The 17,337-nt window shown below is 43.1% G+C and overlaps 1 protein-coding gene across 1 annotated transcript in view; it reads left to right on the forward strand.

The window, feature by feature from the left end:
• The window catches only part of RASGRF2 (Ras protein specific guanine nucleotide releasing factor 2), a 271,130-nt gene that overhangs the window by 212,529 nt on the left and 41,264 nt on the right, over positions 1-17,337 (forward strand). Inside the window, exon 18 of the mRNA XM_030800810.1 lies at positions 8,582-8,688. Coding sequence (XP_030656670.1) covers positions 8,582-8,688 — 107 coding nt within the window. The remainder of the gene's footprint in view (positions 1-8,581; positions 8,689-17,337) is intronic.

Genomic DNA, 17,337 nt, shown 5'->3' on the forward strand with positions numbered 1-17,337 from the left:
GTGTGTGTGTGTGTGTGTTCTGCATATTAACCATTTCTAGAGCATTTGCTATATTTTCAAAGGCCTTTCTGAGTAATATGGATTTTGCTGTCAAGAAACTCTGACCTGGAGTATTATATTTCTTGAATTTTTAGAGCTCTATTTTAATTTTCCAACTGGTTCGTGTTATTGTCTCCCACAAACATGTTGTCACCATTCTGCTTCTAACCTATCTCTTTCCTTCTTGCCCCAGACAATTTCTGGAAGACTTTAAACTGGCTCACCCTGTGGCTTCACCTCACACTAACCCCTGTCTCCATTCTCCTTTGGCAGAAGTCACCTTCCCCCTTCCTCCTGGCAGTATGTTCTTGTTGCATTTCTATACGAGCATAAAAGCTGATGACAGCAGTGATGGGAGGGCTGATAATTACACAGAATCAACAGGAGCAACTTGCTGCTCCTCATAAGTTGGCACGCAGGTGGTATGTGTCAGTGAGAGGAGCCTGCATTTTAGAGGCATTTATCTGGTCATAAATCCTGACTTTTTTACCATCTGTGGCCTTAGGTGGATGTTGGACTCTCTGAGGCTCAGTTTCCTCATCTGTAAAAACAAGGAATATGTTTTTATGGAATTATGGGAATTAAAATAAATAATACACAAAGGTTCTCAATAAGTTTCATTTTAAATTCAATATATAATCATTCCTTTAAGAATCTAAACAACACATGTTGTTTAAAAAAATCTATGAGAACAATTTAGTTGACAGTTTTAATTACTGATTTCCTTGAAAGATGAAAGCAAACAAAAGATATTGATTTTACCATTCTTCATGTATTTTTCAACACAAATAATGATAGATCTGCTGAGCTTCTTTCCCTCATCTACAAGGATGTGTGTATGTGTTTTTTTTATTGTTACAGTTAATTGCACTTAGAGAAAATCTCAGGTTAACCCGAGTAAGGAGATGAATTTAAAAACTGAAGGATAAGAACAAACTTATAGAAAGGTAAAAACAGACAAACAAATCCACTCTGAGGCATATTTGTTCATTGCCTCATTAGCATCTTGCCAATACCACCCTTAAGAAACTGCCCTTTCACATTCTGGCCATGTGCTTTGGGAACTTACCACCCCGTATCCCTACCATTGTCAAATGATGAGTTTATAGAAGGCCTATGATGCAGTTTATGTCAGCAAAATGCAAGGATTTGTTTGGGGGCCCTAGGATAGAAACTTCCTCTATCTTCAGTGGAAGTTTCCAGAAAGAATGCCCTCTCGTCTTCTGGATGATGTGTGGTGAGATTATAAAACTAGCAAAGACTTACCCATCTTTTCTGCTTGGCAGTGAGACAGAAGTGACATCATGTGCTTCTGAATCAAATGAGATCTGAATCTAGAACTATCACTGTCTCCAGATATGTGAAATAGCAATTCCCTTTCTACTCCAAGCCAGTTTGAACTGGATTTACTGTACCTTGAAAACAAAAGATTGCCAACTGTACTCCATTAAGATGGAAGCAGTTAGGCCGGGAGTGGTGGCTCACGCCTGTAATCCCAGCACTTTGGGAGGCCGAGGCAGGTGGATCACCTGAGGTTAGGAGTTCGCAACCAGCCTGGCCAACATGGTGAAACCCCATCTCTACTAAAAATACAAAAAATTAGGCGGATGTAATGGTGGGCGGCTGTAATCCCAGCTACTTGGGAGGCTGAGACAGGAGAATTGCTTGAACCCAGAAGGCAGAGGTTGCAGTGAGCCTAGATCGTGCCATTGCACTCCAGCCTAGGTGACGGAGCAAGATTCTGTCTCAAAAAAATAAATAAGCAAATAAAGATGGAAGTAGTTTAGAAGCATGGAATATACCAGTAGATTACTACACCAAATGTCCTGCCCTATCCAGACTAAAGTTGAGCTTCCATAATCATAACTATTATCCTAAATCATCTCTCCAGAAACAGTATGTCAATTCATAGACTCAGTGAACACTGTTACCATGATGTATGTATGGAAAATCTGCTTGTCTGCATTGACCAGTTATTTTCAGTTTACTAGATGCGTAACCTTAAACAAGTTACTTAACCTCATCATGTCTGGGAAAATGTTCTAGATTGGTTCGATGGGCAATAGGGAGACATGAGAAGTACTTGAGCTGGAGGAGTAACAAATTAAAGGGGTATTTGGGAAGATTGTTCTGGAAGAGATAGGCACCTTACTCATTTCCAAGATTTTGAGTTTTGTAAATTTGGTGTCTTACTTGTTTGAAGGCCATCTCCTCCTGCTTCATAGAGCAAACTTCATGAGAGCAGGGAGCATCTCCCTTTGTTCACTCAGCACCTACACAGTATCTGGAACGTAGTAGGTGCTTTATAGATACTGACTGAATAATTGCATTGTGGATAGAAGGAAAATATAAGAACAGAGAGAATGAAGAAAGGAAGAATATCTTGGAGACAATAACTGCAACCCATATGTGTAGCACACAGCATGGCGGCAGAAGAATGGAAAAGAAGGGATAAATCTAACAGGTGCTACCGAAAGTTCACAAAATTTATTGACTGAATGAGAAAAACCAGGGAGAGACAAAGAAGAGTAAGGTGTCCCACCTGAGAGGTTGAAACCATGGCTATCCCATGAAGTCAATGGGAAAGTTAGATTGGGGAGCAGTTGGAAGGAAAGACGCATACACTTGGTTTTTAGATATGTTTCTTAGGAGAGGAGAATGTTTCATTAATATGGACATGTCTAATAGGAAGTTTGAAATGAGGAGTTTGGGGTACTGTTGGAACTGGAGGTGTCAGGTTGGAAGGCATAGAAAAACCACAAGATAGGGCATGACCCCAAGAGGGTGAGAACTGAATGGGGACAACCCTAGAAAAGAGGAACCAAGGAATCAGGCAGTGGCGGAGAGGCTGGAGGATCAGGGAGAGAATGAAGAGAGTGTTTGGTGACAGAGCAAAGCAGGCACAGTGACAAGAGGAGAAGCATCTTCTGCTTTTTCCTCAGCATATTTCATAGCAAAGCACAAACTTGGTTACCCAGGATTTCAGGGAAATTAATGCAGATTCTTTAAACATAGTGCTAGTAATCAGATTGTCTATATCAGTCACTTTCAAACTTTTTTATTGCAATCCACACTAAGAAAAGCTCTGGTCCACGTAATTGTCACATAAGAAATGTGATGAGTTTGGGAAAAGAGCACATTTTGAGGAAATCTAAGTTCCCATTAGATAAGTAAAGGTTTTGCCTTAAAATCCATGACAATATGAAACGTATCTGTCTATTTAATAGTGGTGTCATGCTCTCACACTTCAAAATTTAGAAGAGAGATAGAATTAAAAGCAAAGCATTTTCTTTCTCCAAATATCCAAATAGCGTCTTCTCTTGAAACTTTAAGTGTTAGTTTACTAACTTGCAAGAGAAACTTAAGGCTTACACTTTGGATCCTGGCACTGGGGTGTAATTAAGAGCACTCTAGTTTTAGAAATGGTCAGACCTGGGCTCAAATCCTGATTCTCACACTTCTTACTTCTGTGACCTTTGCCAAGTTTCTTAGCCTCTTTGGTTTTCTGTTTCTTCGCTTCCAAATTGGAATAACAATGTTTAACCTATGCAGTTGCTCTTATGTTGAAGAAGCCGCATTACTTATGGTACTATGCTTAGCACTTGGTGGGCATGTGATGAATGGCAAGTGTTATTATTGCCTTGGTTGTGAGGGTTAAGTTATAGACCACTTGTAAAGCTCCTAGCAAAGCACGTGGCACAAAGCAGCAATAAATCTTAATGATCTTTCTATAACAGCAACCAAAGAGTAGAAATCCAGTTGTAATCCAAGTGCACAGTAGTATACAAACCAGTTACATGATTTTATCTTGCCTACAGTTCTTTAGAAAAATATCTACTGGGGCTGGGCGCGGTGGCTCATACCTGTAATCTCAGCACTTTGGGAGGCTGAGGTGGGCAGATCACCTGAGGTCGGGAGTTCGAGACCAGCCTGACCAACATGGAGAAACCCCGTCTCTACTAAAAATGCAAAAAAATTAGCTGGGCATGGTAGCGCATGCCTGTAATCCCAGCTACTCAGGAGGCTGAGGCAGGAGAATCACTTGAAACCGAGAGGTGGAGGTTGCAGTGAGCCAAGATTGTGCCATTGCACTCCAGCTTGGGCAACTAAAGCGAAACTCCATCTCAAAGAAAAAAAAAAAAGGAAAAAGAAAAATATCTACTGAGCAGAGCAAAGCACATTGATAACATTGATGCTGTTGGACAGATTATGTCCCATTTGTATGAAATGAAAAATGATGCATCACTGAGATGGCGTTCTTAATTCCTAATTTGTCCCAAATGCCCTTTGAGACAATTTAGAAATGCCCCAAACCAGATGTCATCTCTCCAAGAGACATGCCTGTAGCAGTTTGATCATTTTTTTGTAAAAAGGGGTGCTGTATACTCATTAGCTGTGATTGTTTTAACTGCTGTCATGTGTGAAGCTGATCGTGCATTCTTGGTATGACATAGACATCGAGGTCCATGCCAACATGCTTCCAATCAGACATGCCCATCTCACCACTTTTCACAGTCTTTAAAGCTATGTGAACAATTTTCTACAACTTGCCAGAGTGTCTGCTGCAAACCACCACCTAAATGGAGAGCTACTTGGACAATATATTTTAATTTAAATATGGACTACACTGCTAATTGGTGGCAGTAACCATGTGGAAGCCATTCTGTCCTAAAATCATAGATCCACCCCCAAGAAGTCCTTGTACCATTTTCTGGAAAAGAAAATAGCAAATATTTGGGGGGCTTTAGACATCTTTCACATGCGCAGCATAACCCAATTCTCCATAATCCAGGAGAATCTATTGTATTAATATCTCACATGTGGAATACATACTGTATGTTTAAATTAGAGCTATCTAATAGTTCTCGTATCTGAAATTCTTGGCAGTGATGATGGAGGGGTGGGGTGGGGAGCATCAGGTTCCTGATCCTTGTGCCTACTGATCCTTGCTCATGTGGGCGGTTTGTGCGTTTTGTAATTTTGGATTGTGAGTTCTTCTTCAAGGGCTTTCTCCATAGTGATCCAGCGCAGGCTGAGGTGTGTGTTCCTCGGCAGAGGTTTTGCATGTGCTTTTGTTGGGGTCCTCAGGGTTATCACTGGCCTAGGCCACTTTTTATTTGAACTTCTCATTAGATGGGTATACCACACAATAGTGATTCAACCTGAGCCTCTGGCCTGCAGGAGGTGGGCTATGATGATCTGTTCTCGAGGAGAATGTTTCCACCTTCTCCCACAACCCCACTGAGGCAGAGGCAGACAAGTTTCTTGGTAGTCTCCTTTTGCAGGTAGGATAAATTTTTTCCCTGTTACATTCTTTTACAGAGGGGTGGTCCTTTGAGAGTTCCAGGTTTATGTGGGAGTCTCAGTTCCCATCTCCCCATTCCCACTTCATGAAGGGCCTGGGGCTTCTTCTCCTGAACCATGTGGATGTTATGATCCAAGCACCATGCTACTGATAGCCTCCCCTCCCCTCAGGACAGCCAGCATCAGTTCAGAGACTTGGTTCTGCTTTTCAGATCCCTCTGTGTGTTTGACCATGGAAAATTCCTTACTTTCTTGAGAACTCAGCTGTGCATTTAGAAGGATATTTGTTATATTTTACTCAGAATTTCTGTTTTTAATAACAAAAGATTTTTTTTTCCAAGATACTTACTCTGCCAAGAACACATCATCACCATCCTCTGACAGAATTAAAATGTCCACTGGTGGGTGGAAGATGCCTGTCTACATTCGAAGAGGAGTAAGGAGAAGGGGCCTCTGGCCTTTAGAAACTTAGAGATTTTTTTTTCTCTTAACTCACTCATAAGCTCCGAGAATTATTCTTTCAGTCATTCACTCAATTATCCTTACAGTCATATATCATTTAATAAAACTTAGTAAGTTCATACTATCTAGGCTTTCATTTTCTGCAAATATATATTATATACAGCTTCTGCTATGTGCCAGACAGGTGCTCGTGCCCAGCAAGATCGTACTAGATCCCTGTCTTCATGGATGACACAAATATTAATCTGATAATCACATCAATAAGTGTAAAGTTTCAAATGTGCTAAGTACCATAAAGTAGACGTGTGTGGTGCTGTGAGATATGTAATGGGGGCTTTGTCCAATTCAGGCTGGAAAGCGCTCATTTGGAGAAGTGAAATTGGAAATAAGAGTGGCTTTCACTAAGTGAAAAGAGGAGTGATAATTGTTTCAGATATGTAGCAGTATGTGCAAAGGCCCTGGGGTGAGGATGAATGACTAAAAAGAAGTGTGGTGAGATGGAAGAAGAAGAGAAAAATATGGTTTCAGAAAAGACTGAGAGGAGCTAGGGCTAAACCACTGAAGACCTTGTAGTTTGTGTTCAGGAGTTTTGTATTTATCATAAGAGCCATCTAAAGAGCTTTAAACACTGGAACAACACATCCTAATTTTCTTTCTAAGATCCTAAAGATCTTTCTGACTTCAGCGAGGAAAACAAATTTGAGGAGGCAAGAGTGAGAGTAGAGACCAGTTGGGAGGCTGTTACAGGAGACCAGAGGCTAGACAGAGTTGCTGGTAGCTCAGCCCCAGTTTTGGTTTTGTAGATGGGAAGACATGGGACAGATTTGAGATTTATATAGCAGATAAAATTATTAGGAAACAGCAGAAAGATAGGACAGGAGTAATTCCAAAGTTTCAGGTTTACATAACTGGAGGGAGGGTGGTATTTCTTTACTGAGATAGGGAACACTAGAAGAAGACAAAGTTTGGTGTAAAGGCCATTGGTTATTTATTTATTTATTTTGTGGACATATCAAGTTTGAAGTGTGTTTGAAACATATAACAGGAAAATAGAAAGAGACAACTGGATATTGCATATATGGATCTGGAACTCAGAGAAGAGATCTGGAGATATAAATATATGACTAATTTGCTTGTGGTAATCATTTAAGTGGTAGGCCTAGATGAGATTTCCCATGGAGAGATTATAGCCTGTCCCCTGGATATAGGGACATGAAGGTTATTGATATGACCTTAAATGGGAGCTGTTTTCTTGCTGAGATGGGATAAGAAGCTTAGAGTAGGATGTGGAGAGAATAGGAAGTGAGGAAGTTGAATCAGTGAGTATAGACAACTCTTTTTTTTTTTTTGAGACGGAGTCTCGCTCTGTCTCCCAGGCTGGAGTGCATTGGTGCCATCTCGGCTCACTGCAAGCTCCACCTCCCAGGTTCACGCCATTCTCCTGCCTCAGCCTCCCGAGTAGCTGGGACTACAGGCGCCCGCCACCACGCCCGGCTAATTTTTTGTATTTTTAGTAGAGACGGGGTTTCACCGTGTTAACCAGGATGGTCTCGATCTCCTGACCTCGTGATCCACCCGCCTTGGCTTCTCAAAGTGCTGGGATTACAGGCGTGAGCCACCGCGCCCAGCCTAGACAACTCTTTCAAGAAGTTTGCCACTGAAGTTATATAAAGCTTTAATTGATGTTTAAAGGAAGTGTGATTTCATTGTGATTAGAAGGCAGAATCTTTTAAAACAGTGTGTCAGTGGAAAAATATTAAAATGGTTTCTTGATAATGAAAAGGTAGCCAAGATAGACATTAGCCAGCACAGAGAAGACTCAAAGACAGTGAATCAAGATTGAATTGTAATCATAGCTAACATTTATGACAGTCTCACTGCTGTGCAAGTGCCATTTTAAATGTTTAGCATGTATTAAAAGTGTTAATCCCACAACAGCTCTATGAGGTAGGTAAAAGCTTATTATCTCATGAGGAACGTGGGAAACCGGTCACCAGAGAGGCGACCTAACTTGCCAGGGTGGGAGAACAGTGATTTGAGAGCAGGCAGTCTGGTTGTGGAATCCATGGGGTTTTTGTAAATTTCCTTTTTAATTGACAAATAATAATTGTAGATATTATATTCTTATGGGGTACAATGTGATGCTTTGATACAGGTTTATGTCATGGAATGATCGAACCAAACTAACAAATCTATCATCTGGCATATTTACTATTTGTGTGTGTGTGTGTGTGTGGTGAAAACATTTAAAATCTACTCTTGCAGTATTTTTTAAATACACATTCTTAGCCATGATGCTATACTGCTTCTCAGTACAGGGATGCACAGTAAAGTGTTTGAATCATCCATGAGCCAAGATATGGGCTAATTCATCTACAGATATTGAAAATGTTATCGGTTGTGCAGTTACTTTGAGGCAAAAGTATGAATTAATGCTGACTCAAATACTTGGTTAAAATTCCTTCTTGGCTTTGTATTATAGAGCAAGACAGGCATAAATGGAGGTGTCAGGATAGCAGCTTTAGCTTTAATCAGTGGCCTTCAATAAATATGTGTGCATTATTTATTTAATTGCACCTGTAACCGCACGAGGGCCTTGCTGCTGAGAGTGTAACAGGTGAGCAGAATTCACAACAGTCTGAAGCCACGTACACCTCTCTGCCAAGAAGTATCATCTGTGAGTTTCGTTAACCGATGTCCTAAAATGTATGACCTTTTCCAGGTCCCTGGGGAGTGGCTTTAACTGCAACACGTGTGTGTTTCTTTTCCTCCTAAGGCTTTAACAACACCGAGAGAACATGTGATAAAGAGTTTATTATACGGAGAACAGCTACCAATCGAGTTCTGAACGTCCTCCGTCACTGGGTCTCAAAGCACGCACAGGTAAGTCAGTGCCCTCGTTAATTACTTTCGAGGATTTTTTAAAAAGTCATCTTTTTAAGTCGTGACACATGTAAAACACCTCCTGATTCTTTGGAGTTCAGTGTGAACCCTTGACACTGGAACTTAGGAAGGGAAGAAATAGGCTAGGCATACAGATCAAAGCCGACACAAGTGTCCTGCCAACATCCACTGTTTCAGATCTGCAAATGACATGACACAGTGAAACGGGGCTCCCCTGTCCCCGCATCTTCTGAGGAAACAGCACTCACCCATGGGCACCTGAGCCACAGCAAGGCCACTGTACTGTGCCACCTCCCCTGGGAGCACCTTTCACAGGGTCTTCTCTGTAAGTGGAGCTATGCTTGAGAGGCTGCCAGCTGCAGTGGTATCCCCACCCCCCACCCAACTAGACACAAACCTCACGATCCCCCTGGAGGTAAATAACACTCTGGGATCTGGTCAGGGACTGCTTTCTGGGCCTGATTCTGGAGATATTTTGCCTCATGCCCTTTGATGTTTTGGTTCCCAATGCTGTTTTTAAATTGTGTTACACTGACAGGACACCCACTTGTTATCTGTTTATGTGTTTTCAGTGCACGTTTGTAGAATTTATTCCCCTTTCACAAAACAAGTCAGGTGCCACTTTGCTCCCCCGATGTGATGCATGCATAATGCTTTTCTTACCCACTGCTACATACCAGGCTCCTGGACACCCACCTGCCTGGCACCCTGCAAGGAGTGTTTGAGAGAGAGAATGGGCCCTGCCTGGCTCACAGCAGAACATGTGCAGCATATATTAAAGGAAATATAATCAAATTGCCAGTCCGCTAATGAGAATCGTGTATTATAAATGGCACTCCCATGGGGAGGTATTCCCAGGTCTTTATTATTAGGTTGGTGCCAAAGTAATTGCAGTTTTTGCCACTATATTCACAGAGCCCATCACATGTCTGCTGCGTGGTCCTTGGTAGTGACAGTCTATTCAATAGGGTCACCATGAGGGCAGGCTCCTGAAATGCCTGTGGTAAGGGAATTTACTAATTAGGAAAAGTGGCATTTATGCCTCACCACAAGTAAGCCCATAAAAGTTCTTAAATATTAATTAAAGTAATAAAGATAGCATACTAAATAATGTAAACATTCCATCTTACACATCTTAAATAGAAAAAATTTAATCCTATGTGATTCAAATTCCAAGAACCATCCTTAGCGCATGAGAAATGTCTAGTCTCTTTTCCCTGTAGTCTCAGTGAGCTGCTGGTAAATCCATTTTGCCTCACTGCAGATAAGACACTATAATGAGTTTTAGCATTTACAGTTTTTCCACTGTCTGATGGTCCATCTTATTCCTCTCTGATTTTTTTCTCAAGAATCTTGACAGTTAATTCCTGGGGCCCACAGTGGCTTCTAAGATGCAAAGTAGCTTCTATTGACAAGGCTGAGCTGGTTCTCTCCCCTGGCCTCAGCTCCCCTCCTGCCTTCCAAATCTCCCCAGAGTCCTCCAGCCTTGCTTCCCTATCCACCTTACTTCCCTTTTCTCAATCCCCAGTGCCCTCTTTTTCTAATTATCTCAAACAGGAATCCCTCCCAATTCACATATAATTTTTACAATAGCTATAAAAGTACCACAAAGCAAATGACAGGATGCTGGGGTTTTTTTATTTTTGACAAAGAAAATTCATAGATGGGGAGAGATTAGTGTATGGAAGCCGTGGTTTACAATAAAGAATTTTACAGTAAGGTTTGCCACCTGATTTGGCAGCTGCATTGTTTAGACGGTTCAGATGCTTTGCAACCTGAGTGACTGCAGCTGTGCTTATACATGAGCAAGCTTGTCCATCTCCAATTCCAGTTAGAGGGATCCCAGCTCCTCAGACTCTTCCCTCCAGCACGGGCACAGGTGAGTAATGTAAATAGCTCAGGCATCCAGTCTTCTCTTCTGACCTCACCATTGGGTAAAATACAGACCCTGGCTGTTGCGTTCACTGACGTGCCCAAGGAAGTTCTTCCTTCAAGGTCTTTCCTTACCTCCCCTGCATGCGTGAGTGGGCCTCAGGGCTCTATGGCTGGTTATCAATGCCCTGGTGTAACCTTGTCATGTGCATCTCCTGTCACCTTCCTCATCCTCTCTGTATGAGTACACGACCGTGTGCAGGACATTTCTGTGAAATTTCCACTTAATGGGAATTGCTTTAGGGCATTTTTTTTTTCCTTTTGGCTGGCTTGAGTGTCCAGATTCCCTTTCTTCCTTTTACTGACTCACTTATGGCTGCCTGGTAATCATTTGGCCTCCACAATGGGCAGTTTGAGCAAGTCAAGGCAGGCTCTTGGTGATGGATTGGTAAATGGTTCAAATAGAGAGAGCTGCTCTCAGCTCGCAGTCTTCAGGCCTCATTGTGTGCACACTGCCTCCTCTCACCAACTGTGGGCCTAGCCTGGGCCATTTCATTCAGAAGATGTGAAGGTGGCCCTGGCTTCATTGAGCCTAAGCAAGCTGACTGTTAGGGTGCTTTCAGAGTAACAGCCCATCTTGGTATCTTTATCCAAGTTTATCTGCAGGTCTTTACTCTCCCAAGGCAGCATGTAGCTGTAGATGGGACTGCTGGTCTGAAAACCTGTGCTATAATCCAACTGTCAACCAGCCCTCACCCTTATTGTCTTTGGTTTTCACATCATAAAGCGAAGGGCTTGGATAAGATGATTTTTAATTATCTGATTCACTTTGTACTAGTTGAGTCCATTTAAGGAAGAATATAGCATTATTGTGGCAGCCTGATTGTTTTGAATCGGTAGCTTTTAAAAAATGAGTAGGAAGTCGTACTCATCTTAAAACTACAGCCAAGCATGGTAACAATTACATTTTTTTCTCACATGGTGAACTACCCAGGGAGGCCACTTCGATTTCTAGAAACAGAAAAGCTGTAGATCTACATCAGTCAAGGTGTAGATTTACCCACAAATCTAGAGAATCAAGGCTACCACAGAGTATTCGACATTGTGTAATTATTTCTCATTTCTCATCAAAGGTAACTAACATTGGCAGATACTACCCTGAGCTTTATTCAGGAGAATTAAAAAGTTGCAGAATTATGGGGGTTAGGGGTTTGTTCTCCAGAGAAATAAGCATGCCCCAGGATGTCACCTCCTAACTCTACCCCATGTGGTGCTAGGATAGCATTTCGTCTTCTGGAGCCTTCTAGTTTTTTCTTTAGTTAATATTTGGGGAGGCTAGGATGTTCCATTTTTAGGGGATTCTAAAAATCTTCCTATGTGAATACATTCTGGCCTATTGCTCCTGATTTTGTTACACCTTCTCACTATTTGTTGCCTTTTAAGTTGAAAGTGAAGCCACAGGCCCAAGCTGGGTTTCGCTCATGTGCCTTGTCTATCTAAATCAGCAGAGGGAGCAGCAGCCCAGAGTCAGGGGACCAGTACTCTTACTCCAGCTCTGCCACTGTAGCTCCTGTGGGGCCCCAAGCTGGTCTCCCCACCTCTTCGGGTGTTAGTTTCCTCATCTGAAAATGGGAACAACCATCCCTGCTTTACCTCTCCCAAGGATGTGATGAAGTTAAAGGTGATGTTGAATTAAGCATAAAGCTAATATTGATGTGTGTGATGAAATCCCTTTTGGCTTTGGACAAGAGAGATGCACATTTCATCACCCTACAACCAGCCTGTAAGCTCCTTGCTTGTCTCATTCATCTTTGCATCTCCTTTCACATAGTTCTGCAATGCTGAACACATGGCAGATGCCCAGTAAATACTTGTCAAATTGAGCTTATAGTTTAATGTTTCCATTGTTCATTCTCTCCTGGAGGTCATTTTCTAGCCTTTAAAGTTTCCAAAGTCAGCCCAGACAGAGACTATAATCACTAATGGATCAGAAATCAGGGCTGTGTGTTTAGACAGTCTAAGTAAAGGAAGTGTTTTCATTAGAGGTCTACATGCTTCTTGAGCATCTCCTGCTGGGAGGCCTTACATATCATTTACACAATTCCCAGGTCCCTGCAGGTGTCAGACCTGTAGTGCTATTAACCAAATTCTCCCGTGATTGCTTTTGTCCTCTGTGCACAGACAGATGGGTGGGGGCTGGCTATAGACATTTCAGATCTGTGCACAAGCCTCTGTCGAGGGCCTTTCACGTATGATCTATAGCAATTTTTGTTTTCCTCAATTATCGTATTGACCAACCAATTCTGAAGAGATGCTCTGTCCATTTATTCGAGGAATTTCACAGACCATGAGTGACGCTGGTAAAAGAGCTGCAGCTGTGTCTGCAGGTTACCACTGGCTCCATCAGGCTCTGGGTGCTGTCTGAATGACAAGTGGCCGAGAATGAAACAGTTACATATTTTCTTAATTGTAGGCTTAGGGGAATGTTTTTAAAACATGAGATCAGACAAAAATGACCTACCTACATAAAAATCTCCTCCCCAAAGGAGTTTACAGAGGAACACTGCTACTCCTTTTTCTGTTTTCTCACCTCCTTGATTCATTCACTAATAAGAATTGGGCACCAGAATGTTCCAGACATTGGGGTAGGTGTGGGAGTGACCAAGATCCAGGCAGTCTCTGACCTCAAGAGGCTTCCAGCCATTGGGAAAATGCCCACTAACAGCCACTGGACTTAACGTAATTATGTGTATGGCCGGCTGTTAAATCGAATTCTTCAGATTGTTTCTGACGTTCAGGCAGAGGACCAAAGGCACAGGGGCAGGTACAATAGGTAGCAGCAACAGCCTGCATGGCCTTAATGGAGTGGCTAGGCCACCTAAGCAAGACCAGCTAAGAGCTCGTGAAATTAATCCTGCTAGCAATTGTGATCACCCACCTGTGGGAAGTTGAGGTAGGAGAGGTCAAGGAGAGGGAGATTTCCAGAGAGGGCCATCTGTGTAAGTTCCCTACCACTATGGGGAAGGCGGGGAGATGCCTCCTTTTCGCTTCTAGCCACATGAGAAACGCTTCAGGGAAACCACCCAGCTAGCCTCCCCTGTTAAGGTGAAAGGTGCTCGCTGGGCAAAGTGAAGAGTGGTGGATGCTAGGAGTGAGCTGCATTCATATGTATTTCAGTGAACCAGATGGGTCCATGGGGAGTCCAATCTGGATGGCCCTGCATCCTGCCCAAGAGGACGGCCTGGAGGGGTGATGCGTAGACAGACGCTGGGTGAAGCAGACCACTGGTAGCCCGGGGCCTGGGGGAGTTGAAAATGACTCACAGGAGGACAGACATTGCCAGGGTCAGGGGAGCTGGCCCTAAGTCTCCCACAGAGAGGTCTCCAAAATCTCACCAAAGTGCCCCACACAAGAAAAGCTGGCCACTGCCCACCTGCCACATCTAGAGAGAGCCAGGGCTGGGCTCCCCCTACACTATCACACTAAATTATTGCTTTCCCCTGGACCTGAGCTGCAGGATCAGAAGCAATAGCCAGCTAGTGGAGAGGTGGTGGAGACAGCAGAAAGGGCCTCCTGTGCAGGCCACCAGGTTGGAAGCAGCCCACGCCAGGGCTAGAAAGGGGCTGGACTGAAGTTTTGAAGAATATACTGGACTGGACATTTTGACTGTTGAAATGACACCATTCTTGTAACTAAAAAGTACTGAAAGACATTGGTGCCTGCCCAGAACTCCATGTCAGGTGGGGAAGGATAGACTATCGACTGGTTTACTGGGACTGGCAAGAAGCAGGAATGCCATTTGATGATTCCATTATTATTTATGATACAGGGAGTCTAGGGTCCCTTGGGAGAGCAATTTCACAAAATCTATCAAAATAGCTCAACTGTTATATTTCTAACTCACTCCAGTTCTCTTACATTCATTTTATGGTGAACAAAGAGACACATGAATAACTTGAGTTTACATTTCAGGTAACGTGCTTTTTGGCAGTTTTACTGAAATATCACATACTGCATGTAAAGGGCAATAAACTTCAGTATGTAGGTCAGTGACTTTCTGCCTGTGTATATGCCCATATAACTGCCACCCAGGTCAAGATCTGGGACATTTCCAGCACCTGAGGGGGACTCCAAACCCCTGCCCCTCTTCCTGAGTGTTACCCCATGCTCTATTAATTTTAGTATTGTTCCCATTATGAGCTTTTTATATATTCAGGACAAAATCCTTTGTCTGTCAAATGATATTCATTTCTCTCAGTTTGTTCTTTTACATTTAGCATTGCTTATGGTATGTTTTACATATATGCACCCTTTTCCCATTATAAGAGGGTTTTATATATACTTTATCCTATAAACACAGACACACACCGGCGCACACACAGAAAACAGAGTCCTTATCGCTCTTTCGTTAAAATATATATTCCCTAACACTGTCATAACACAATTAACAAATAAATATAGTCTGAGGTAGAAGACAGGAATTAGCGGATCTTACAACCCCACTCTAGTCACTCATAGCAGCTGAGGTGAGACTTTTACATTTCCAAAAATCACAGTAGGACTTAAATTCAGTCCTAATATGTCTTTGTAGCAGAGATCTCAGAGCTGGGGGGACTTCGAATCCTGTTGGAGCTGTGAAATTAGGGTGATCTTGATGGAAATCCCTGCTCTGGCATTTACTGGCTATGTCTGAGCAAACTATTTAGCTCCTCCACGCCTCCATTTCTTCATCTGTAAAAATGGGGATTAATGCCACTTTTTCCTCTGTAGGAGGGTGAGGATTATGTGAGTTAAAACATACAGAGTAGCCATTACAGATGGAGGCTCAAAGCACTGCGGATGCTGCTCTTGTTAGAGATAAGCTTGTGAAAGCGGCATCTGGTCCAAACCCAGACCTTCAAGCAGGCCAAATGCTGTTACCCCCATTTGACCAGTGAACCACGTAAGTCTCAAAGGGGTTCAGTCAGCATCGCCCAGGTAAACTTGCTGTGATGGTGGAAATGTTCTACATCATGGTGCCCAGTGCCTCTAGCCACATGCAGCTAATTGATCACTTGGAATGTAGCTAGCGTGGCTAAAAAGCTGGAGTTTTCATGTTATTGAATGGAATTAAGTGTTAATAGTCCCACGTGACTAATGGTTTCAGTATAAACAGCACAGTTCTAGACCACTCAAAAGTACCATAGGGAAACAGACCCAGCTGTCAAAATTCCTTCCAGTCTCCCACAGTGCCTCATTCCTCTGAAACAAGAACCCGACCGGGTGGTCTCCACGATGGCTCCAGCAATAAACCTGCTGAAGGGGGCACACCTATATTAGGTTTGTGGAGAGGAAAGCAAAACCTTTACGTAACCTCAGAGTCGGTGTTATCTCAGAGAAGACCATGGCTCTTTCCCAGTAAAGGAACCAACCAGTGAGCATCTGTCTGCCCCACAGAGTTTAGGCTTTGGGGCTGCAGTCCCAGGTCTGAGGTGAAGTGGGGACATGCCCTCTGACTCGTTAAGGTGGAAAAGTGCATGCCGCTGTGATGGCCCCTACTTAGTGCGTTCAAGGTCTCGGATCAGATTTTCCCAAAATGTGAGTGGACAGGGTTCGTCTCTTCCGTTTCTTATTTTGACAGATGACAGGGGCCCCTTCTAAATTTTTTTGTTGATTATTTGGCATTGCCTAGTGAAACACAACATGCAGTGTTGAATTAAATCACTGAGTTCAGGTTTGTTCATTGTTCTTGTTCATTGTTCAAATCTGAAATGGAGGTTGGGCCAGAACAAACACAGCACAGAATTTTTGGTGTGGGTGGGAGAATGAGAAGCCAAAGAAACAGCCAGCTATTGAGCAGGCAGCTGCTGTCACCTCTCCCAACGGCTCCTGGCCTGCTTCCAGCCCTGCCCTCCTCATCCATCCGGGCTCGTGGCGGTCGGCCACAGGGTACTTTTCTGTCACACTCATGTCCTGGTCTCTGCCCTTAAAGAGTGGATCTTCTCTTCCATTTGCAAGGCAATCTCAGCCTAGGGGGGCCTGACCTTTGAGATCTTTGTAGGAGAAAGATGCCTCTCTGCCGTGAATGGGGCTTCTTGTCCCCACTTCCTGAAGAAGTTCAAGACTTTACAAGCCCCTTTCCCTAAGCCTTCACCATGGCTGAATGAGACTTCCAGGGGAGAAGTGTGTCACTAGGACTCTGAGCAAGGAGGACAAACCGTTGAATTGCACAGAAGTCATCTAGGAGCAGCCTGAAGTTTGGTATTGGTTTAGTTATGATACGGGGCACATGGTCTTTTATGGGTGACTTGAGAACCTGATTCTTAGAATGAAGGTAGGTAGTTTCCTCTGTGAGGACGGATTCTGAATGACAGAAACCCAATTTAAAAAAAAAAACACACTGTATCACTTACTTTATATTAGACACTGTTTTAAGTCGTTTTCAAATATTAAGTAACTTACCGTGACTCCACTTGTTTGAGGGAGAGGAGGTCGATATTGTTATTCCACTGCTTTACAGATGGGGAAATGGAAGCTCAGACTGAACCATTTCCCTGAGGTTCCACCGATAGCAAATGGCAGCAGCAGGTTTCAGTCCCCGCCGTCTGGCTGCAGTTTTTGCCGGGAACCCCCAATCTCGCAGCCTCTCCATCTTGCAGGCCAAGTGTTGAGATGCAGACCGCTCAAAATGTGAAACATAAAAACCCGCTTCTGACTCAGCACAGTGAGAATAGCACATGTCAACACTGCCAATGCTTTCCCTGTCTCTCAGTCGTT

Source organism: Nomascus leucogenys, chromosome 2, assembly GCF_006542625.1.
Source record: "Nomascus leucogenys isolate Asia chromosome 2, Asia_NLE_v1, whole genome shotgun sequence".
Lineage (NCBI taxonomy): Eukaryota > Metazoa > Chordata > Mammalia > Primates > Hylobatidae > Nomascus > Nomascus leucogenys.